The 25,192-nt window shown below is 36.4% G+C and overlaps 1 protein-coding gene across 6 annotated transcripts in view; it reads right to left on the reverse strand.

Annotated features, from left to right (window-relative positions):
- SLC4A7 (solute carrier family 4 member 7) overlaps positions 1 to 25,192 on the reverse strand; it is a 57,746-nt gene that overhangs the window by 12,980 nt on the left and 19,574 nt on the right. For 2 of the 6 annotated variants that reach the window (XM_031058904.1, XM_031058903.1), the window contains exons 6-19: positions 19,041 to 19,156; positions 18,214 to 18,273; positions 17,461 to 17,618; positions 15,422 to 15,509; positions 13,714 to 13,860; positions 12,235 to 12,338; positions 10,582 to 10,756; positions 8,031 to 8,164; positions 7,212 to 7,457; positions 4,798 to 4,903; positions 2,865 to 3,026; positions 1,799 to 1,912; positions 1,194 to 1,355; positions 699 to 950 (exon numbers count right to left, since the gene is read on the reverse strand). In XM_031058904.1, the coding sequence (XP_030914764.1) occupies positions 699 to 950; positions 1,194 to 1,355; positions 1,799 to 1,912; positions 2,865 to 3,026; positions 4,798 to 4,903; positions 7,212 to 7,457; positions 8,031 to 8,164; positions 10,582 to 10,756; positions 12,235 to 12,338; positions 13,714 to 13,860; positions 15,422 to 15,509; positions 17,461 to 17,618; positions 18,214 to 18,273; positions 19,041 to 19,156 (2,024 nt within the window). Of the gene's footprint in view, positions 1 to 698; positions 951 to 1,193; positions 1,356 to 1,798; positions 1,913 to 2,864; positions 3,027 to 4,797; positions 4,904 to 7,211; positions 7,458 to 8,030; positions 8,165 to 10,581; positions 10,757 to 12,234; positions 12,339 to 13,713; positions 13,861 to 15,421; positions 15,510 to 17,460; positions 17,619 to 18,213; positions 18,274 to 19,040; positions 19,157 to 24,472; positions 24,836 to 25,192 lie in introns of all 6 variants that reach the window. The other 4 variants (XM_031058907.1, XM_031058906.1, XM_031058901.1 and 1 more) reach the window with 3 other exon arrangements.

Below are 25,192 nucleotides of genomic sequence, written 5' to 3' on the forward strand. Positions count from 1 at the left end.
TAATTCTTTCATTTCTCCTTTTAACTACTGGATTTGAAACAACAAAGTAGAAGTTGAACAGATTTTAGTAAATCTGAACAAAATCCAACTGAATTAATTTTCTTCCAACAGAGGCATTAAAAGGTCACTAGGGATATAAATTAGGAGATAAAGTGTAATCTGATGCTACAACACAACCTGCAAAATCACCAATACAGTGTGATCATGTATAAAATAATCTTGACACTCTAAGAATCAAATTAAGTTTAGTAAGCTGAAGAACAAGAAGTGAAAAATGTAATTTCTCCCTTTTAAAGCAATGTTTCTGCTCCTTCTGCTATACTATTTTACTTCTGCTCAAGTAACTTTACTTCATTATCACACTCCTTTTCTCTCTCCATTTAAGCACTTACATAAAAACTGCACTTTTTAGGTAACATGAACTGAAAAAACTAAAAAAAAAGATGGCAAGAAAAATCAAGTAACACAGGAAAAGGTTGCTTTCTTCACTACTCACTACATTCCTAGCTTTCTCAGATTTCATTTTCTTGCATCCTTCCATATTGTTTCTATTCAACTAACATCTGTTGCTAAAAAACCAATTTGAGAATGAGTCCAGGCATATCTTACTTAACATAAAAGAACTTTCTCACATTATGAAATGCTAAATCACAACATCAATAGCACAAAGAAAATATTTTGGAAAAATTCTCTTTTACCTTTAACACAGAGGTCATGGACACTGACGTCCCCATCAGCACAAAAATCATCAATCCTGTCACTCGCTGCTCCCGGATTCCCAAAAACTTTGGTTGTTCTCCTGGTGCTGAGCATTCAGATTCAACTTTCAGGCTGTTAACATGACTTATAGACAGGACAGTTGCAGCAACAAACCACGGTAAGCCCATGATAGAACATATTCCCAACATAATACCAACCATGAGCAGATCAAGATGATAACCACAGCCTTTCTGCAAAATTAAGCAAATAAATAACTTGAAAAACTTTCTATTTATATGATCATACTTCTAACTCAGCAGGTGAATAACCTACAACTACAAAAGTCAAATACTTTGAGAGTATCCACAAAATTATATTTGCTCTTGATTAGTCAATTTATATTTAGCAGCTGATGGTAATTTCACAAATTTGCAGAATGAATCTGATTTTAAGTAACTTACACAACATTAGCCTTTCGTAAAAAGGACTTTTACCTTCAGTTTATGCTCTTTCCTGTTTATAATAACAGCTGTTATTTGTTGATCCATGAAAATGAGAATGGTACAGAGTAAAGCAGGAACAGCAGCAACCAAGAGTGTCCACCAAGGATTGCGTCCAAGAGGATCTATGAACCATCCTCGATCTTTTCGGGTGGGCTGAAAAAAGGACACCAACACGTCAACAATGAGAATTAAATGACTAAAATAGAATACAGATTTTATCATTACAGTTTCAATGAACAACAGATCAGTCCCTTAAGCATATGTTTAGGTTGATTTCCAATGGCTTTGACCAAAAGACTGATTTAGTTGTTACAGGTGAACATGACATTTATATGGGAAAAATTAAAACAAATCCATTTGATTCCTTCATTTTGTACATTTACACAAAAGAACGCTTCCCTTTCAGTAATAATATAAAACGTAATTTTTTCTGTCAGATGAGACATACATCCAAAACAGAAAAGAGAAACTACTTGATCAACCACATTGTAATCAAAAAAGAGAAACTTCTGTTTCTATACAATTTGATTGTTCTACTGTTCATAAAACTTCAATAATTTTAAAAGTTATGTTTTTCAAAAGGTTTTGTTTCTTACTTCAAACTTCTCTGGAACGTGAAGCTTAGGAGAAGGTACTCCTATAAGATAGTCAATCAAAACCATGATTACTATGGTCAGAAATACTGCAAAGTCGCTGATGGTGGAACGCACCTACAAAGAAAAGACTTGTGTTAAGTCTTGCTTTTTCACCATTGTAATTTGTATGTGTAGAAAGATGACTTTCTTCCCTACAAAAAGTGAGGGGAGAAAAAAGAGGTTTATTTATATTATACTACCACTGAACATTATCTATTTTTTCTTGTTACTTTCAAATTTAAGCTGCCTGCCAGCACAGTATGAAGTTGCAGAAGACAAGTATTCCATACAGCTGTTCACTCATTTAAAAGTGGTCTACTGCAGGAGGCAAATTACTTTAAACAACTCCATCATCTTCCTTCTCCTCTCAATCCCATTAGGAGGCTCAGCCATCCCAGCTAGTTCCTGGTACCTTAGGGTCAGCAATATTCATACTTTCATGTTTTAATCAATAGGACGCGGATAATTTGCAATACATTCATATTATCAAAGATAACTTTATTAAACATTAGGAAGACATTACAGGGATGAGCTGAGGTTTATAGCAGATCTAACCACTTCATTTTGCCTAGCAGAAGTTATATAAATCAATCTCAAAAGAATCATCACATTAACATCTATTAGAAATAGCAATCCCCTGAGGAACCACTCAAAACCCAATAGACATCAGTAGTTTGGGGAAAGTAATTAATTGTTTTGTATGGCTAGGTGAGGAAAAGAGCAGCAATATTGTCTCCACTAATGATACCTGGCAATACTGATTAATGTGAGGAGATGGACTGCTTAGATCTTTCAAAGTTTAGAATATCTTGTTGTAATTCTACAAAAATACAGAATAAACACCGAATTTTTTGCAGATTATTTCTTTCCTCAAATGTCCTAAACATTTTAATTATTAGCTGAATTTTGGGTTTTAATTTCCTTTCCTGTCTTAAAAGAAATTTCTCAAAACAGAATTCAACTCCATTAAATTATACCAAGGTGTATATTATAAGGTAACAATAGTCTAGTCTCTAATCAGAATTACCTTAGTTGGGAAATAGCGTTTGGTCTTGAATTTCTTAAGGAAAGAGGAGAGGAAAAATGTTGCAAAAAATAGTATGACAGACCAGAAAAGAACATCTGGAATATATGGTCCGTGATGGCCACAAGCTGATCCACGAAACACACCATGATATTCTAAACATTCCTGCAAAGAGAAAAACTCTTCGTAAGTCTGTTTTATTCAACTAAGCTTCCAACTTTCCTATATAAAACATATTTGAGAAAGTTCATAATTCCAACAAGGGGTTCTTTCCTTCATGACTACCTCACCCTGAAAAAGCCAGATGTGTGCTGTCTGTTCCAGAAAAGCCACAGTAGCCACCAGTGATTATTTCAGGATGCCAGAATGCTGGGAGATGCCAAGAAGAAATAATTTCTTTACAGTCACATTACTTCTATTCTGTTTTTCAATGCAGGAAAAGCAGAATATCCAACATCAACTTTAAGCTAACAAACATAAAAAAGGATCTCCTCAGTTTCTCCCATCTCTTTGACTTTGTTTTGCTCAGTTAAGGGAAAAAACATAGTCTTATAAAATAAGATTACCCAAACCATAAGAAAACATTGCTAGCAAAGTAGGAAAGCATCATAAATAATGGATTTAAATAAAAAAGAAAACAAAGTCAGATGACAGCTATCCAAAAGACTTACTGAAATGCAAAGCAAAAAGTTCAAGTAGACACATGGAATACAAGGAAAACACAAGCCAGTAATTCAAGTAGCTGGAAGCAGCACTGCACTAGCCTAATTTATCTTATGGCACAAGTTCTCCCTTTTCACAATCTACGTTGCTTATAAGGTAACACCAAATCCCGGGTCAGTTCTGTCTCTCGGGTAAGACTAATGATGCTTTAGAGGTAAAGGCATATAGATGAAAAGGCATGTAAAATAAGTAATAAATATAAAGGAAATATAAAAACTAAGTTCAAAAGAAACTGTCATCCTAAGTGATTATGGTAAACTAGGAGCCATAGATAGCACATAGAAAAAAGTCCTGCTACAAATCAAGTAAAGCACTGAGGTTTTACGTGGAATTTCTGCTGTGCAAATAGGTGCTTTAGTGTGAATGTCTATGCTCAGACACAAGGGGAGCCCATACACAGATATCCACTGCTGTTCTAGACAGCCTCAGATGGTCAACCTAACAAGCATAACAAAACCAGAAGCAAATCCAAATCATTCAAGAGCAGGTGGGAATCAGATGCCAGTGTAAGCAAAGTGGCTGTACACAGCTGCATTTATTCCACTGCACACTGCCCAAGAAACTACTTATCAGCAAAAGTGCTTCTTTTTAAAAGCTTTCCAGAGCATTTGCACATGATAACTTTCCTCCTCTTCACCTACACACAAAATTAGATATTGGTATAAAATATCCACTTCATAAGTTAATACCTTGGAGCCTATTCTAAATAATTGTTTTTCATTTCAAATAATTATTTTCTTCCAATCAATCTTTAGGTAGTTCCTCCGATTCTGTTGGGAGTTTTGTAAAAATGTCTAATAACTAATGAAATGTGTTTACTGCCACACTTCAAATACAAGTTCCATCATCACGTCATATTAAAAATATTTCTTTCAGGAACTGGAAGAAAGCAAACTCCTGCTTATTCACCTCATCATGTTCCCCTGCAGGAAGATTACTGTGGTGCCTAAAAGCATTAAGGTGGCTCAAGCAGACTTATATTAGCATTTACTTCTCTGGACTCACTCATTTAGTCCTCTACAATGACTGTGTAAGACTTTATGGAAGAAATTAAGAGAGTTGAAAAAGTTTTAAGGAAAACAGTCCAGGTTCAGTTTAAAAAAGAAATCAGATGAAAAAATGTAATAAACACTGCTACTGTGCAGGTGTTTATTTTTTATTCATATGAGCATATACACACACAGATACATACACATAGCTTCTAGATACTCACAGAAACTGTAAGATTATTCCATGCTATATCTTCACGAGACTTATTCATAGTCCTCCACATACGCAACGTTTCATTGCTTGGTTTCTCAGGCTCAGAACACACACATCTGAAGGGAAGAAGAAAAGTTTACATGCTTTTAAAGCTGTATGTGACAAAATGCAGCAGTTTGAAGTAAATTCAAAAATCCTGAAGAGTTTAAACCAGAGTTTATCCCAAACTTCTATGGAAGAAGCAGAGTACAAGGCTTTTCCTTACATGATCTAGGACCACTGAGAGAGTGGGGGAAATGAAGAATCAGGTCACCCTTAAGAAAGACACTGTATTTGAGTATGTAGTGAGCTAACTGAAGATATAAATGCTTACAGTGCTCAGCTTTAAAGCAACTGCATACATAATTTTTAGCAACATTTTTGTAGAAGTAAAAATCCCCCTCCCTATTGCAGCATTTTGCAAACTCACACTGCAGAATCCTTTCTGTCAGACAGGCTGACAGAAGTACACATCAGATAAAAAAACCCAAAACACAATGGACTGAATATTGATTTAATGGGATGTTTTCAATTAAAGTTATTCAAGTACACCAACTGGTAAGCTTAACATGTAAACTTTTATGTAGAAGAGGAGAGAGAGGTAGTAAGCAAGAAGTAAGTCTCCTTTTTCTATGAGATTCACTAAAGACACTGTAAAAAAACCCCAATGAACCATGGAAGCGAAAATCTGCATCCTGGTGGTGTGAAGGTAAAGAAAGAAGAAACATTAAATGTGCATGGGCAAAAAGAACATAGATTTGCATAGCACAATGTTTGGGGAATTTAGAAAATTCTAAGTAAACAAATTTTCTTTTGTTAACTGAATTCTAAACTAACAGCAATAGGAAATGGGAAAGGAGTGGAAAGCAGTAGCTCCTAAAAGCAGTTGCCAACAGAGAATCATCAATAGAGAAAGGAATTGCAACAATAAGCATGATGAGACAAATCATAATTAGTTGTTGGTCAAAGCAGCAACATAAAAAAGCATGCTGAAGGAAGACTTGACATATTTCTCAACAAAGACAATGAAGATAAAGTATGCCACCGAGTATTTAAGTAGAAATGCAGGAGAAGAAAGGAAAAAACCCACACCCAGAAAAATGTAATAGTATTTGAGATTGTCTTGTGGCTCAATTAACTCAACATGCTTGTTCTGCGCCCTTTTCCCCACTAGGGGTTACAGAGTGGGGAGAAAAGGAAAGGGAAAGGAGCAAGAAAGCAACTGTGAACAGCTGGATCTCCTACAGCTTTGTAAGAGAAAAAATGCAGGGCAAACCCATGCTGAACACTGTGGCATGTCCCAAAAACCACATAGCTAAACCAAATTAAAATCTCACCTTCCCATCTCCACCCTCATGGCCTGCCTGTGTCAGAACACAGTCAGGTGGCAAGTGCCCAAAGCCCTATAGGACAGTTTCTGCCAGCTCAGTGGATTGAATATGCCCACACAGAAGTCCAGTGAGGACCCAGAGCCACTGAAGGATGAACAACCAGTAGGAAGGGAAAAATAAGAGAGTGAGTGTCCTCCCACAGCCCACTCCTGGCAATGTGGCCTGGTCTTAACAGCGGCTAAGACAGGAAAGTGAGTGTAAATGTCAAGTGTGAATGGAACACAAGAAGCAGCCTGACAGAGTGTTTGCCCTTTCCCCCTGGAATAAAGTACTGAAGAAGCACTGAATGATTGCAAAAGTGAGCAGAGATCTTGGAGGGGAAACACAGCAGTCCAAACCAGTTCTGACACTGCTAGAAGTCACCCTGTGTGCAAGGGGATCACTGTCCTGGCCAGGCAGAGCAGCAGCCCAGCAGGACAGTGAGTATTCTGCTCTCCAACTAGGGAATGACTGCCCCAATGCAACAAGCAGGGACCCTCACCCCAAGTGCATGGACATGACCTTGTTAGGGGTCCCTCACGCACACTGTCACCACACAGGTACAACTGAAGTTGGAAGATGCACATCTCCAACAGGAGGGGAGCACTAACATTTAAATGATTTCATTTAAACTATGAGAAATGAGCTGTTTTCTCTGAGCAACAGTAAGCAGTATCTTCATCTGGCAGGTGTGAGCTGGTAACCCAACTCATCCTATTTCATGAAACTATACTTCCTAGAAGTAGCGAGCAGAAGTCCTGTTCTGACCTTTAGTAAAGCTGTATTAAAGTAGGCTTTGTCACAACCCCTTATCCCTTCCAACCACCCATAGCTAACACAGAAAATTCAATTTCACAGCATCCTGAATAGAGTTGGTTTGATGTTTCTCATGCCCACACCACCCCTAGCATTCCTCCTACCCTTCCTGAAGTGGCACCCACTGCCATTTAGAAAACAATATGTCTCTCTGTATGTCCCTATTTATTTCACTAACAGGTAGTAACTTGGTACTTACGAATATGAAGTCAGTTTATTCAAATCATTGTGCATATTGAAGGGATACACTTCTCCCAAATGGACAAGCTTTTCCAATGCCTCATAAATAAATATGATACATATGAGTGCTGCAAAAGCTTCCTCAGTAAATCGAGTGATGTAGCACACGAGGCTGCTGGCATCTGTGGCTACAAGCATGATGCACAGAAATGCAGTCCACAGACCAATGCTAGCTCGCAGGGAGAGGTAGGAAAGACCATAATCCCTGTGTGAAGAAAGAAATAAAAAGCATTAACTGAGCCAAAACCCACCTGTATTACATTCTACTTGAAAAGACACTGAGGCCAAGCTTTATAGGCTTTCAGCACTTTTCTCATGCTTGATATTAGCTCTGAAGGAAGCAGAAATTTTTTTGTCTCATCTCCCACCAAAGCAAAGCAACACTGCAAGATGTTTCTAGGACTGACGGTGCAACTACCTAGCTTGGGAAGCATCATGGGGATGGGTCTCTCCAGAGCTACCCAGATGGTTTCTCCTAGAGGGTAGATCCATCTCTGTTTACCCCTGCAGAAGCAAAGCCAACAACTTCACACAGTCAGAATATAATTTTTATTTGAGTCCTTGCCACTTCTTATCACTGATTTTCTCATTCAGGTTTGCTAGTGCCTCCCAGCTTTACCAAATCATATAAATTTCTCAGTCTCTTGCCACTGTATTTACCTTCATGGACATATACATTTACCGCACATCTGCTTTCAATCACAGCTATTTGATTGTAACAATTGTAACAGGCTAGAATGTTAAAAAAGTGCATCAAGTCAATAGAAACATCACTTACCTGCAAAATTTAAATAATATTTTTTCAAATACTAGAACTGGTCCTGTGCTTCCCAAGATAGTAAGAGGTTGCCCAGCAAAGAGAGAATAGGCAATCCCAGTTAATGAGGCTCCAAAGAGAGACTCTATTGCACTCTGTTTGGGGGAAAAAAAATGCTGTAACTTCGCCATCTTTCAGGTTAAAATTCAGCATCATATCTTCATAAACACAGCTTTAAGATGCACTAACTTAGAAACAAGACAAGATGCAAACACATTGCAATCAATATCCATGTTTGAGACAAGAATAACTTAACACTGTTTTGCAGTAACAATACCATGGACAAGATTTTGAAAACTTCACTCTTGAGAAACATAAAGCCATCCAAAACCATGAGAACAAGTTACTAGTCCTGCCAGCTCTGAAGGAAAAGCATACCAACAATTATACAAATTTACAAAAAAACCCCCAAAAAACTAACCTAAAACAAAAAAACCCCAAACAAACAAAAAAAAAGAAAATAGTTACTCGACATGTTGTTTACAGAAAGAATTAATGGTCTCTGTAAAGAAAACAGATATCTGTATTGCACCATACCTACAGTGTGCTGTATCAAACCTGCATCAGTCAACCAAGCATTACAAAAGAAAAAAAAAAAAAGAAAAACAAGCTGACAGGCAAAGGTGCAGGGGAAATTACTGAAGAATATTGCTTTAAGTATACATGACACCAAAAATAGATGAGCAGTAAACCAATGTCCCACCTGGTAATGCATTTCTTTTCAAGGAATTAAGGTATCTACTTCAGTTCTTGAATTAAGTGTTTCCCTGTAATATTTTCTGCCAAAAATACCCAGTTACAATGTACCTCTAAAGAGAGAGGCCAGAATTTTAAATACTAATATTATATTAAATTTACTTGAAAACAATTAATTACACCACCTACCACTATGAGAGGTCATGGATTACAGATTCCTGTAATGGAATTACAGTGTTCCTAGTGGAACTTTAAAGCATTTGCTATTTTGAAATTAGGTAAACCTAAGAAAACAGAATTCTTCAAACTTGAGCTCCAATTCAGGAAATCATCTGAAAATGGTCAAAATGATTTGCTGAACTGGGCTATTAAAAATGAAAATGAGTCCTTTGTTCATAACATTAAGAAAAAAATATAATTCCAGTCTTTCGTTCTATTACCTTCAAATTAGTGTTTTTGGTTAGTCAATGCATTAACCTTGGGGCTCTCAGTCAGGGTGGCAGGGACAGGAGCACTGTGGAGGTGATGGCCTCTGAGAATGCGAGGGAAGGTTTCAAAGACAAACTGTGTACCTTACAATGTCAGCTACTGTGCTTGAACATGTGTGTGCAGTAACTAAATGTTTTATTCAATGATGCACACCAAGTATCTGAAGGCAGGAACAAACCCGCAAACAATTCCAGATAGCTAAAAGAAAGAAGGTGTTTGAGAATCAAGCTTTGAAAGGAGGGTAGTTTCATTATTATACATGTTGTACATTCAAAAGTTACACTGTCATTTCAGTAATCATTTTTTACATTTACAGTGGGAAAACCAGCACACAGAAAAGACATAATTGATTTCTGTATTTTCTATCAGCTTGAAGTGCTACATCAATAAACAAATATCTTTGTCAACAGCAATAATTGAAAGAAATAAAACAGTTAACTAAATTTTAATACAGTACAAGCTTAAAAATTTCATTAAGTATCAAGAAGAATTTTGTAACGTAAGTTTCAACAGCATCTTAGCATTTGTAAAAGACATGTCTGAATATATCCTTCCCTCCCATAAAAGGACAGAGCCTTGTTTCTTTGTGATAGATTTAAAAACAGAAAATACACTTCAAACTAGTTTCCTCATAAGCCAATTGACACTAAGTTACTAACACTGCTGATATTAAGTAATTCTTCCCTGCTTCACAAACTGCTGGTGAAAAGGTGCTGGTATTATCTACTGCCCAACATAACACTACCAAAATTTTGTACGCATATGGTTTACATTTGAATCATTTACAATGAAGAGTATTTTCTGCTGATAAACCTCAAACACTTTATTCTATTGTGAGCAACATATGTATTAGTACAAGCATAAACACATCCTGTCAGTTTCATAAATGGACTGCTGGCCACACACTGCAGGCATTATCATACTTGTAGGCCTACTACTCAAGGCCAGTACATATTCTTGGCTATCCACCTTGAGCCTCTGACTTTGCCTAAAGCAGGCCCAGTGGGATGGTGCACCTTTACTGCTATTTATTACTCTTAAGCAGCCAAAAAGAAGGCAATGCAAGCCTTTTCTCAATTCATGAAGCCATTCATCCAATAAGGCAGGATAAACATTTTTTACCTCCCCTGTGCATCTTCTCCTGTTCACATAGGTTCCCCACATTTTCCATAGCAATTACCTTTTGGGGAAGATCTGCTTTGGGGCAGGCTAATCAAGTGCTGTGGGTAAATTCTTCAAATACAAGTATAAATAAATGAGACAAATGCACACAGTGACTTGCCTCTGAAGGTCTAAAAGCCTGGCCGCTACCATTCTTTGTACTCACTATTCTGCCTTCTGTAGCTTCTCCCAGGAGCCCTCCAAAAGTGATTACAGGAGACATACAGGCACAGTATAGGAAAAGAATCGAGGCCAGGCACTGCAGGCTTAATGCATCCTTGAAGTCACTCAAGAAAAAAGGTGCTTTCCTTTTGATGTCAAGTATCAAACCACCAAAAAGCCTAAATAGGTGAGATGAAACTCGTCAAACTGTACACTAAAGGATTCTAGCTAGTTTAAAACTATGGGCTACACATGACTGCCAGTGCCTATTGCCGGCACAAATTAGCTATTTCATAATCCAGATTAAAGCATAACAATTAAAAATGTCAATGAGAATCTTATCTACTCCAAATTGGCAGTATTCCAAATATAATCAAGCAGGTTTCCCACATTTTTAAAAGCTGACTACGTTTTTTTTTAATATATGGGCTAGATACTGAAAAAATAACTTTGCAAACAATTTCACCTAAATGATGCTTAAAGTCAAATCTGTCTTATGATATTCAAAACAATGGAACAGAGAAATATGCAAAACCTCAACCAAGATCACTGCATTATCGCATTTCAATATTACCACTCCAACATACAGTTGTAGCTTTTTATTTAAATTCACTACATACATATGATGATGTCAATAAATAAATTTACGTCTATCATTTTTAACAGTGTTCCTATCTGGAGAACACAGATATTCCACTTAGTTCAGCTGGGTAAGTTATTACCAAGAATTTAAAAATCAATTTTAAAAAATATTAAGAGACTCCAAAATAATAAACACTAATTTGCATTTAGAAAAATGATTTTATTTTTACCTATTAAAAAAAACCCAAACACTCCTAAGAAAAAGAAAAGTCTTATGTACAGATAATTTTGTGAGCAGAAATGAACTTTTTAGCTCCACATACTGTCTACAAAAACAGTAGAAGGTAATTATAACAAAGCCACAATGGTAAAAATCAACACAAATGTTGTAAAGTCTTTCTTGCAAATGTATGAAAAAGATGCATTTGATTTAGAAGTTTATTATTCTGGGGATAACAACACTGTACATATACTCCAAAATTTTTCAGTTGATTTAATCTCTACTCTCATTTCAGATATTAAAGTTTAATCATAACCAGGTATTTCCAATGTTGGAGACTTCTTTAGCAAATATTTTAGAATTAACAGAAAACAACAGTAACTGAAAGAAATTCCTTCCATTTTATCTCTATAAGAAACCTGACCGAAACCCAAAGCTAACCAATACCAAACTACTTTGTGCCACTTTTCATTTCTTATTGTTCCATTTCATACACGCTTAATAAAACAGATTTGCACTAATGGAATTTTTTAGTACCTAGCCCAACAGTAATTACGATAATTGCAAGTTCCTGAAGATTAAAACTTAAAACCCAACTTTTAAAAGTCAGTTAGTTAAATTAGGCAGCATCTTATGTGAAATCCTTCGCAAATGTGTTGAGAAACATTGCCAGAGGCTTGAAAACACTTTAAGCAGAGTGGCACTTACAGGCAAGAATCCAACACTTGAAAAGGACAAAGGATGCGCTCTGACACTTGTACTGTAATTTTTTAATGTTTAAATGTCAATCATTAAGATGAAGATTTATGACTTTTATTTCTTTATGGAAGCTAGCATTTAGGGAAGTGAACACACCTTCCAGTTCTCTGAAGTTCAGGTCCAGCATGATGGCCTTCTTCTTTAAGACCCTCTCCTGTAGGAGTAGATCCATTTGGAAATTTAGATGCCTTCCTTTTCGCCTACAGAAAAGACACAGGGGAAAAAAAAGGAAAAAGGAAAAAAAAATACTTTGAGATTGTTTTTACACTAAAAAGTATAATTAAAAGAGAGTGTGCACAAATCCTATGCCTTCCACACTCTCTTTCATATTCCCAGCTCATCAGCAGTCCTGCATTTTCCAAACCAATCTTTTGTTAAGTACAGATGACTAGAACTGTACAACACCACCCAGAAGACCTTATTAGTACCTTGCACAACAGTATTCATCTTCCCGGTACCTACAAGAAATAGATTCCTGAAACACAATGAAACAAAGCCTAGATTTTCAACACACCGTGCAGGCTCAACCATGAGACAGGAATCTTTAGATACTTTTTTTCTTCAACCATTTACAGAGCAGAAACATTTAACATTAATCAGAAACTGACCTCTTTTTATGATACACACAGTATTTAGTTGAAATATAAATGAGAAATAATTCCCCTGCTGAGCAAGCTGCTTACCAGCTCCTCATAAATTTTTCAGCTGAGCCTGCCTTCCAAAAAACCCTGAGCCCAGCTTATTTTGGAAACAAGTTACATGGTAACCTCAGGCTACTCATGAATAGACTGCACTGCTGTTACCCCATTCTGTTCCACCCACTCTGCCAAACCACCACAGGACTTGACACCAATGTCAACCTTCTGAACAAAAAGCTCTGGTCTCTCCCCTGCTTTTGATCCTGGAGGCCCAAATTCCTTTAAGTTGTAAAGAGGGAGGAGAGGAAGAAAATCTCTCCAAGGACCCACTATCCTTAGCTCTCATTGTAAGCCTGCAATCATCACAACTGAGCAGTATGATCAATTTGTATCTATTTCATAAACATTCTATTATCAGTATATGCTACACAAAACACATTGAAAACTGTAATGAATGCTGCATGCAAACAGAAGTTCTTACAGTAATTTAAATATTCTTGCTGACCACCGCTAGACTACTCACAGAATTTGGTAACATGAACTCAAGTACAATTTCTCACCAATTCTTCCAGTTCCCATGTGAACTCATATCAGTATTTCAAAAGGAAATATTGTAAATAAAATTAACAGCATAGCAGAAAACTGATTAATGCCTTTTTCCCTTTCTTTTTTTTTTTTTTGTAACTTAAATGAACAATCAACTTTTTCTTGCAAAATGGATGTGGGGACTTTCCTGATACCTTACAGCCATCTGGATAGGAGCCAGCAGTGTGGCCAGGTGGCCAGAAAGGCTAATGAGATCTTGGCATGTGTCAAGTAGAGTGTGGCCAGCAAGACAAGGGCAGTGATTGTCCCTCTGTACTCTGCAGCTCAAATCTATGTTCAGTTTAGGCCCCCTAACTCCAAGACAGACTGAACCTTTTTTTTTTCCTTTTACCTGGGAAGGAACATTTTTTGGTGGCTCAATTCGTATAGATGGATCCCACTCTCCCGGAGGCAGGACTGTCACTTGGTCTAAAAACTCATCAATTCCTGACAACAAATCATTTCGGTCTTTTGCTTTATAGGCAACATCATGGAAAACCTACAAGAAGAAAGTACTCAACACTCATTTTTATTTTATTTTTTCTGAAAGAGGAACTGATTATCATTATATAATGATTAAATTTGATTAAAAGGTATGGAAAATATTTTGTAGGTCCTCAAAAGTTTGGCTTTTACTTTACTTACATACTTTTAAATTAAAAACTACTGGTATGCACATTCCTATGGACCACAAGACATGGAAGTTTTATCTTCAAACTCAAAACTAATATTGAGGTAATTTCTAAAGTTAAATGAAAGTTAATCTTCAATTTTCAGGACATCAAGTTCAGGTACTATCGTCTGACTAATTCTGCCTTACAGCCATTGTACCACTATGCTGTGCTAAATCATGACAAAAAATACTTCAAATAAGCTTCAAACCAAACCACAAGCTTTTATTAAGAATAAGAATGCATTTTTGTACATCTACCTTAATTAAGTTTAGAAGACTGCTTAAAAAGCACATGAAAGCAATCCTACTAAAAAATCCTATACCATTTTATAGACTATTACAACATGAACTCCGGGATATATTTTATACACACAGAGGGAAAAAATGCTATTTTACTGTAAAACTGCTTGTAGAAGATGATTCTGAATTGTTCTGAACATTTTAAACCTGAACAGGTTTTCTCCAAATACCATTAAATCTGATCATTAAATCTTCTAATCTTAAAATTGATCTCTGAAGTCTACTCAGGTCGTTTTAGATCATCAAATAATTGATTTTTTTTTCTATTTCAGTGATCTAGAGTATTCCTAAAAATCAGATCAGCCTATCTAAAAAAGATCAGAAGCTGCAACTAAAGCTTTTAAAATTCAATTCTCACATTGAACAAAAACTGTATTCACAGACTTGTTACCAATTGCAAAATGACAAATTTCTAGTTTACATTACCAAACTTCAAATTGTTCTAGAGTAAAAAGTACTTGCATTTCTGCTAGATAACCTTAAAAATTATCAGCAATTCAGTAGGTGGCGCTCAATGTGAAGTCAAAAGTAAAACATCCTAGTTTTGCTCAGTAAGATGGCATCACTCTTAAATTAAAAGTCCTGGTTCCCTCCTGCGGTCTTTAAAACCAACAGGGCTCTAAGCACATGACTTCAAAAGGCTATTAGAATTCTTATTTTATTTCTTTGGTCTGGCTTAGATTAAAAAAAAAAAAAGCTATGATGACTCAATTGCATGCATTTTTTAAAACTTTGTTTCCTAAGCACTTGCGCAGCTGCTTCTGTCCTTTCTGACATACAGTGACTCATACCAAATGCAGTTCTATTTAATAGTTCTGATAATGAATTTAACATAAAAATGAAATCTATACATTAAAGCCAAATTTTTTTTTCAGAAATACATTTAGGATTTCAAGATAGACAAGGAGGAAAGTTAATTTACCGTTATCAACTTCACGAACACAAAAAATAATTAAGTTTACAGTTCTTCATTTAACTAGTTTGAGGTTTTTTTCTTTAACCTACTACTCCAAATCATTTACTGAAATCAGTGGGTAAATACCTCATTCTAGACTTTAACTACAAGCATTTAAAACAGCTCACTCACGTCATCTGTCATAAGTGTTGCTATTGATCGTCCAATTTCATGGTACTGTGGACATTTTCCTACTGGTCCCAACAACAAAAACAAAAACCTGTGGAGAAAGTAATACAGGTGAGTATGGCTGACTCCTCTGCATATATTCAAAAGGGGGTTTTTCATATTAATATTTAAAAGAAAATTTAGTGGTGAAGTAAAAATCCCATTTTTACCGCTTACGATCTTAAAAGACTGCTGCAACACTGTGAAAAGATTCAGCTTAAAGTCATTACTGTAGGGAACTCAAATCCTGACCCAAAATTACTCAGATACCTTCTTAATTAAGCCTAATTTTTCAACTTCTTGTTGAAAAAGACTTAAAGACTGCAGAAATCCACAGACTAGAGGTCAATGAATATTTCCCCTGGATTCTAAGCCTTTCTGACATTCCCAGTAGCAAAAACCCCCTAAATGGCAGCCTAGGAGCTCTATGACCTGTCCTACGTTCCCTGACGATCACCTTTTCATGGGAGTTCAACCCCCTCACCTGCTGTGAGTGGCCATGGCACACAGAGGATGCACCTACTGTACTTCCTGCAGTACACTTGGGCATATTCATATAGTCTATCCTAGTCTTGGGTCAGTGGAAAGGAAGGGAACTTGGGTATCTGAACACCTATAAAAGCAAGTGACATTCTGGGAAGCTGATCCAATCTGGGGGTTGAGTCACAGCATATATTAGCAGATCCTTAGCAGATCACAGTAACAGTGCCTAACATAAAACTCATCAAAACCTTGAACAGGAATAACATTTTATAAATTCAAAAGGATACAAACCGAAGAGTGAACCTCAGTAATTTGTTTCACAATCTTCTTCCTATATTTCATGAAAATGACATTCCTAAGCACAACACATCTGAAAAAAGTAGCACTTTCTTTCAACTCATTGTACAAAGAGGTCACTTCCGTCTCCTCTGCAAGTTTACTACCCTAACTGAAAACAAGAGTGCATCTTAAGAATCCCAGTATGCTATTCCAGATCTGCAAGTCTACACCATTCTGAAAAACTTATGACAGAATAGATTCAGCTACAGTAATCAATATGCAGAAATTTTGGAATTTCCCAAAAAACATTGAGTACTCCTGTCACTACTCTCCAAAAATTCTCACATATAAGTATTTTTGCCCTTCAATAGAGTGCATAAGCTGAAAATTGTGAAGATAAACAAACACTTTGAGCATTTTAAAACATTAAAAATCCACCAAAAAACATAAATACAAATGTATGGGCAAACACCACGGAACAGTCCAATACATCAATGTGCACAGAAAATGAAGTGTCATCCATGATGATTGATGAAATTATCTTCTGCCTTCATCATGAGACCTGTATTTTGATATTTTGAACATCTGTGGTAAACATACCCACAAGTATAGTGGTGAGATCCTTGGGACTGGGGGAGCAGGGGTGACTGCACCAGGTTGGATAGCATACTGCAGACTGAAAACTATTTCTCTATGTATTAGCTGAAGATTGACTACTCCAATGTCAATCATGTAGACTTGGGCATATGATAAAAAATTGGTTTTTCACCACCTAAGTCATTCATATCCAGAGCATTTGTATAACAAGAACAGATGTTCAGATTAGACAGACCTTCAGACTTAGCATGCTCTTCCCCACTATAGTTCCCTAGCTGTGTCACATCGAAGGGAACTATAATATCTTCATGCCCATCTTCAAAATGTCAACACAAACTTGGAAGACTGATTGCTTTTACTCCAAATCAACTTTCAGTTTCAAATCCTGCACTTGCTTAAGACAGCATCTTTACATGTACATAGATGTATATATGTAAGTGTGCGTGTATACAGAGATGCATTCAGAGAATTTTGTGGCAGATCTCATTCCTTCAAATTTTGCAGCAAATGACTGATATAATGTTAAACAAAACAAAACTTTTTGAGCTTAATACAGTGTATATAAAAATTTACATCTATTTGAGATCTTAAATATTATTATCTTATTGCATAAGTAAAGCCAGAATTTCCAGGCATTTATTTACCGTGTAGGAACCGGAACTTCTGTGAGACCCGAGAGAAGCACAGCAGGGGAGAGCCTCACAAAAGCAATAATAGGTCTTTCTAAAAAATCTACTTCTCCCACTAACACATTTGATGCTTCTGCTCCTGAAGGAATTTTCCTCATGAAGTTCATATCAACCTATTCATACAAAGATGAAACAAGTGTTTAATCCCTTACATTTCTTAGCAGAAATTCCATAACACAATTATGTTTATCAGAATTTACAAGACATTTATGCTACAAAGAAAAATTAAAAAGCAAATTAAATATCCCACAATACAGAAAAGACAAACACATTTAGAAAATGTCAGCCAGCCAGCCAGCCAAATAATAATAAACTATTTTCTATAAGTTAGAATTACTAACACCTAGTATATTCTAGAAGACTCCAAACTGCATAATCACCTTTCTAATATTATAGTGACAAACACTCTGTGATAGGACATAAATTAACAAAATCTATGCACAATTAAGTAAGGAGAGTTCATGTAATTACGCACAGTTTCTAGAATGCAGTAAGTTATTTCACAGCCGTGTATTTCAAGTATGTTGTAATTTTGAAAAATAATTTGTATGTTCATACAAATCATAAAGAATATGATGGCTGAAAATCTTCACCTTCATTTCTGCACATAATTACAGAAGTGCATTAGAAAACGGTACAGGACATGAACTCTGTGTTCACATACACACACACACAAGCACCAGTGACACTGCTAGCTAGAGAACTTACAGATGGCCTCTTGAGTCCCACACCAAGTGTGCCACAACTACAGTGCCAGGAGGCTGACTCCTGTCCAACAGGAGACAAGGCAGGTGTACACAAGGACAGGCCAAGCAAAGATATATAAACTGTGACAGAGGAGCAGGAATATATGGCACCTGCCATGATTAGATCAGAACTACAGGGTAAGTTCACTTTCCTTAAGCAAAATTATTTAACTTGGCAAAACAATTTTATTACAGTCTTTCACAGTATAGATGACACTTCTGACTGAACTTTATAGTAACAGCCACAATGAAACTTGCCCAGCAAATTTAGATTATGAAAGAATTATATGAGTTTTACAGCAGACTTTTTACAAGGTTTCTTTTAGAAAGTGGTATTATGTGTTACTAATGACTAAGATGTACAACAGCTTTTGTAGAGGAAACTCATTATACATATAAAGCAAATTCTTCTTAAAAGCCCTCTTCACAAAAAAAAAATAAAGGAACCAACAAGAAGTTCTAGAAAAATAAGTTACAACACAATGTACAAAACTACTTTCATAAGAGCCTTAATAGCAGATGTGTAAATATCTCCATCTGCATGAGAAAGTACAGCAGCTGCACTCTTCTGTTACCAAAATACTGAGAAGCATTCCGCTGGGAAGAATTTTAAAACATGTGACACATTTAGCCTAGATCATATTGTGACACAAGTTATCTCTCAGTACCTATTTCATATGTACACTGGTACACATGTCTTAGTTGTAACTAAGGGGGAAGTTACAACCAGCACAGTTTTTGCTACATAGTTAATTGATGCCAAACACTAAGGTGTTTAATGTTACTTACCTTACTAAAATCAACAGTGCTGTTTTCTCTGCTTCCTCCTGTCCCAGTAGCTTTAACATCTCCACTTTTCCCAGTGTCCAAACTTCCAGGTGCTGACTGTGGAGATGCCAACAGCCCTAAATTAAAACAAAGGAGACAAGTTCAAAATGGTGCAGGAAATGAACTGAGTGTGCAACACTACCAAAACTCAATGTGGCAGCTTGCTTAACGCAAAAGTGCACATTATTCAGTAAGTGCCCTACATTAGTATCATAAATGCAACATTAACAAGTCACTGTGTTGTCAAAAAAATGACATAATTAAAAAAATTAGGTATTGCCCCAAATGATGGCCATTTGCAAAACAGTCACCAGAAAACATCAGCTACTTTAATTGCAGAAAAGATAACTTCTGGCACTTTAATCATAACTGATTCAGTAGGTAGGATATAGCATCTTCACCGTACTAAGAAGTCCTTGGACACCAAATGCAAACACCTCTAGTCTGCTGTGTAGCAGTTACTGTAATTGTAAGAAGTGTCAGCAAGCCTCAGGCTACAACTACAAGGAATGTAGTCAACTAAGTTAACTAAGCTATAAAAGTAAGTAGTGTACTACATGAGGGATAGCTTGCAAACCATGCTTTCAATCAACAGACCTAAGCTCCCACTATTCATCCAACCACATGTTACTGTGTGGAATATATGCTTGAGCTGAAGAGTACACACAAAGTTTTTCAAGTTCAACACACAGCTCCCCCTAACACTTGCACCAAAACAAAACTGTGTTATGAATCCTGCTACATTGCCAGCAGCACCGAATTGCAGGTTCAGTAAAGGGTGCAAAAGGCAAGTAACCCAAGCATTCATACACACTGAATTCCATGTTGCGTCATGGTTCTCTCTACTCAATTAACATTTAAAAGCTGGTCTAGGCATGCATAACCAAGCCCAAATCCCACCTTTTGAATTACAGAGCTTTTGCTTGTTCAGTTTAATGTGCACTAGAAATGCATTTGGCCTTCTTGCTTGTCTACACTAGACCTTCCAGCTGAGGTGACAGAACATGCTTTCACATGCCTCCAAAACCACATCTAGATAAAGACTGAAGCCTAATATTGTATTACATGGAGAAAGTTTGTATTTAGGTCAAGCATCTCTCTAGTCAAGATATAACTGAAACCCTCTCTGGCTATCTTCAGGCTACTGCTCTATCATAACTACTGCTATATAACTACTTGTATACCCCTATGTTTATAATTTCTCAATTTTGACTCTTTTTTTTAGCATTTCAAATGATGACCGAATTAACTTTATTTCATCCCCATATTTGTTTTCATAAAGCTCTTCCAAAAAGTCATCATATCAACAAAAACATGCAGGTCCAAGCCTTTACCACTAATTTTCATTCTTACAGTTCATAAGGGATGTAAGTGGTGTGGGTAGTTTTTCCTGAAGCAAAAACCAAATCCAAGTTAATAAGCTGTCATTTCCTTCATAAATCCTAACATGCACAATGAGCCAACACAACAACAAGAAAACCCCCAACAAAAAAAAACCACGTTTTACTCTTCTGCTCCAAGATTTGTATGTTATTCACAAGAATCATACCATCAACCACATATGAAATAAGTTGATTTAAGTATTTAACTGCTTAGGAGTTGATGTCTGTATAACTAGAAAGAAATATTAAACAGTTGTTGCAGAAGAGCAGCCTCATACAAAAGTTAAGACATATAAATAAACTTCTTCAATTTTCCCCTTCTCTGTAGCAAAACAGGTAAATGAATGTTTTTAAAACTGATGAAAGATGAGCCATAATACATCGCTTTGCATTTTCTGGAAAAGCACTGTGAGCAAGAGCAAGCAGAGACTAAAACAAAAGCAGAGAGACAATCAAGGAGAAGGACGGAGAATAAGGATTCCACATATTAGCAGAAATATTTATTATTTCAGTACTAAAGTGATACTGATTCTTCTAAAAGGTTTGCCTTCAAAATTTCACCGATCAGTCACAGTCAAGGCTCACAAGTTTTGGCACTGACACTGGAATATTTGTCTGATCCTAAACCATGTGTGAATAGTTTTCCTTTCTGTCGGGCTTGCAGTTGGACAGACTGCTGCTCTCACAAGACAATAATGCTCACAGGTTTTCAGACCTGAGCAAGCATTTCCATATGAGACTGCCTTCATTACACATTATCCATCAATCTGCTATTTATAGAGAAACTCTGAACCGAAGAATTAATCTTCTTTAATAGTGAAACACTTCTATTCCAATCTCACATCAATAAAAGAACTCACTTCCCTCTCTTCTCCAGTTCAGTAGATGCAAACTCAAGGACAACTACTAGTACTGTTCAGATTGTAAGACAGAGAAATTCATTGTTATGAAGCTACTGAGGGGATCCTTAAAAACACAGCACTCTTCCTGATGTTAGTTAGGTAGATGGACCACTTGTCTCCGCTGAAAGACTACAGTGAAGTGAGTCTGGAGTAATTTGGAATAAAACCTCATAAACTCAAGTTAAGGTATTTATAACTACTAACTATAACTAAGGTATTTATAACCATCACTAGAAATCATGTGCTTTTTCTAGCCAACTACACTTAATACTGTGATCACAAAAATCTAATCAACATTATCTACAGAAAAAAGAAAGCAAGAAGATTACATACAGTTGTCTCACATCTGTTTCATATGAAAAAGATGAGTAATATATGAGTTCAACATCTAAGCATGACTATTTCAAAATAACTGTATTTACAAAAGCAAAAATTATATAATACAAATCTTCTAAATATGAAGTCAACCATATTTGTACTTGAGGAAATTGAAATCAATTTTTAAAACTAAATTCCAATGCAGTTCTAATGCAAAAAAAACTTCAAATTACTACTAGAGGGCAAATATGCAAACTTCTCTGAATCAATATTTTCAGGAAGCAATTACTGTAAGAGGAAAGCCATTGTAAATGTTATTTTACTCAGTTTCAAAGTACATTTCTCAGTGGACCAGAAGACCTTTTAAAACAGACTTCTTTGCTGTTGTTTACAGACATTAAGAAACCTCAGTGATGCTGGTGAATTAACTGTTAATTTTTAGCTGTGACGCAGCTCACTTCCCAGCCCTTCCTATGGAATTCATTATTCAACAGTTCAAAGATGGGAAAACAAACACTGATCTTCAACTGATGACAAAATTAAAAAAACATTATTAACAGAAGCCTTTCTCTAGTTGACTTACTATGAATTGATGACTGGCTGACTAAAATTAAGTGGTAGACCAAAGGTGTGTCTCTTTTTCCTCCTTTTACAGTAACTCACATTAAGTTCAGTAACCTTCCAGCTATTTATGAAAACTAAAAAATAAAAGTCTGAATAACACAAGGCAAATGACAGAGGAATGTATACAGAAAAAAAAACCCTATTAGAAAATTAACACAGCTCCTCACACTCACAGGAGGCAAACCAAACTCAATCATACAGATGTGTAAAATGTGTTGAGACTGCAATATTCTGAATTACTAGAGAGGTGATACAGACCATAACCTATAGTGGAATGGACCAGGAAGATTTGTGTGGTTTTTTTTCTTAATTAATACCAGGAAGTTGACTTCCTTGACAGGGTTTTCTTTGACTCTTGTCTCCCAAGACAGAAATTGGTCCAGTTGCAGCCCTGAAGTCATAGTCTGAGAATGTCCTCAAAAGCAAATCTAAGGAAAAAACGTGTCTTTCTGTGGTCAGATAATTTCTTGAACTAAAAAAGCAGGGGAAACCCCAGAAAACAAAAATATCTTCGTTGTTGGTGTTTATCACTCTCTGGAAAGACTTATGGATTAACTGGGAAATCATGCCTTTCAGAATTTTTTTCTTTATGAGAAATATCTGCATGAGGAACAAAACTGATTTGAACATGACTTGGAGATTCTAGTAGAAAGCCTTACTAGTGATGATAGTAATAGCATCATGTACTTGAACTTCATTTATTTGCCTTCTCCTGGATTATAATGATCTTGTGTCTGGCATGCTGTCATTCCTGTCAGAGAAATGAGAACTGGAAAAACAATTACAGCTATTATTTTACTTCTGATTTCAAAGCACATTTGGAAGATGACCTGTGACAGAATTATCGTCATGTGAATTCTCTTAATTTCCCATAAGGAAGTCAGAAAAAGAGATTGGTGTTTGCTTTTCTGAATTTAAGTAATGATGAGGCCTCTATACTTCAACTGAAGATAAGAAACTATGACGTAGTTTCTTTCCTTTTCAGTGACTTGGCTGCTAATGCAAAAAGGCAGATAACCACAGCCTCTTTCTTCTCTCTCAGCAGATTTCCACTGTTAAATGTAACAGTGTGCTCTTATTTATTAATCAGCTGAGGAAGAAACCAAGCAAAGCGCCAACTGCTCCCAACACGCACAGGCCTAAAGCAGTCAAACCTAGAAGCTGGATTTTGGCAAGACAAATTTCTAGGAAGGGGAGGAAGAGCATGATGACCAAAAAGAAAGATGATTCCCCCTTAAAAACACAATCTGCCAGGTAGAATCATGAAGTTTCTAAATAGCTGGTAATTTTGCAAAAGTAAAGCTAGTATGACCGTACGTATGCAGACTGCAAATGTTATGAAACTTTTACTAAAAACATTTCAAGAAAGGATGGAAAGTTCTAACAGTTTCTTTCAACTTCTCTATACACCTACATACCCTTTTTGCATATAAAGAAGAAAGACTTTGCAGATAACAAAATAATAAACTGCTGAGCTCTGGCCTACAATTACAAGCTCCTAACTACTGTCTCCAATTTTGTCTATCAAACACAGCAAAACACTAATGGAGTGTCTGATGCTGAAGCAGTGCACTAATGGAGAACTATCCAGAAACAGCTGCAGGTGAACTGAACCTGATCATTTCATCAGTTAACTACTGCTGGTTTTAACAGTCATGTTTTTAAAAAGCACAAAAACAAAAATAAAACTGCTTGAAAGCTTCATGATACAACTCAACTATGAATGCCACTGATAACTGTATCCTTCCTAATTCTTTTCATATTCATCTCTAACACTTTACCATGGTTTCAGCTGTACCTATCTCAGGATATCACACACTGGTTTAAGACATTAACTGAACCACTGACAAAACCAAAGCAAAACCTGCTATGAACTGTAGGTGAGTGAAAGGAAAAGGCCACCATTTTTGACATTTTGCTTATATATTAGATTTTAAAAACATATTCCTTTTTAATTACACAAATCAATGTTAATTATTTTTTGCTTGCTTTAGTTAAAAGCTAAAAAGTTAAAAATGCCAAACAAGAAGACAGTCACAACTGAGAAGAGATAAACATGCAGGCAGAGGTAACAGTTATCATATTTCTTTGTGCCAAAAACATCGCAGTGCAAGTGATCCAGATGCAGAGAACATCACACATGGACAGCTTAAATTTCAATAGTTGCCTGGTGTTTTGCCAATATTTTCCTCTGTCTTCTTTTCCTGGCTTTCCTGCACTTCTAAGTCCTCCTCAGGTGGGTGGATTACTACTGAAGGAATATCATCACTGGCAGGTGACACCAGCAATTCCTTGCCCTGAAGCGGGCTTGGCTGGGCACTTGTGCTTGGGCTGCAGGTAGGGCTGGAGGGTGGTGTGTTTTGAGGGGTGGTTACAGGGGTTGTACACCTCGAGGCTGCCGGGCTCCCAGCTCTTGAAGAAGGAAGAAGGTAACTGAGAAGAACCGACAAACGGCTGTCTGCTCTCAGGGAAAGATTGGAGGCAGAGAGACCTGTTCGCAAAGAGTGCCGGGAGGCTGAAAGGCCTTCCCCTGAGATAAAACAAATGGAACACCATGAGGCTGACAAAAGGGATAGATTATATTAAATTCAAACAAACCAAACCAAACCCACTCAGATACAAATATGCATTAACAATTTACATAGTAAATTGCAAGCTTTATGGGTCAAAGTGTCATACTCATGCAAGTAAGATAAGAGGTAAGAGCAGATCTGATACCAGACATTAGGAAAGTCAGAAATTACTGAGGAGTACTAATTAGAATGCCAAAGACCTGAGGGAGAAGGTATTATCTTAAGTCAGAGTAAGATTTGTTAACAAAAAAAAATTATCTCTTGAAACCGACTCTTCAATTTTTCTATAATTCCTTATTCCTAATTGCACAGCA

Source organism: Geospiza fortis, unplaced genomic scaffold (assembly GCF_000277835.1).
Source record: "Geospiza fortis unplaced genomic scaffold, GeoFor_1.0 scaffold231, whole genome shotgun sequence".
Taxonomy (NCBI): domain Eukaryota; kingdom Metazoa; phylum Chordata; class Aves; order Passeriformes; family Thraupidae; genus Geospiza; species Geospiza fortis.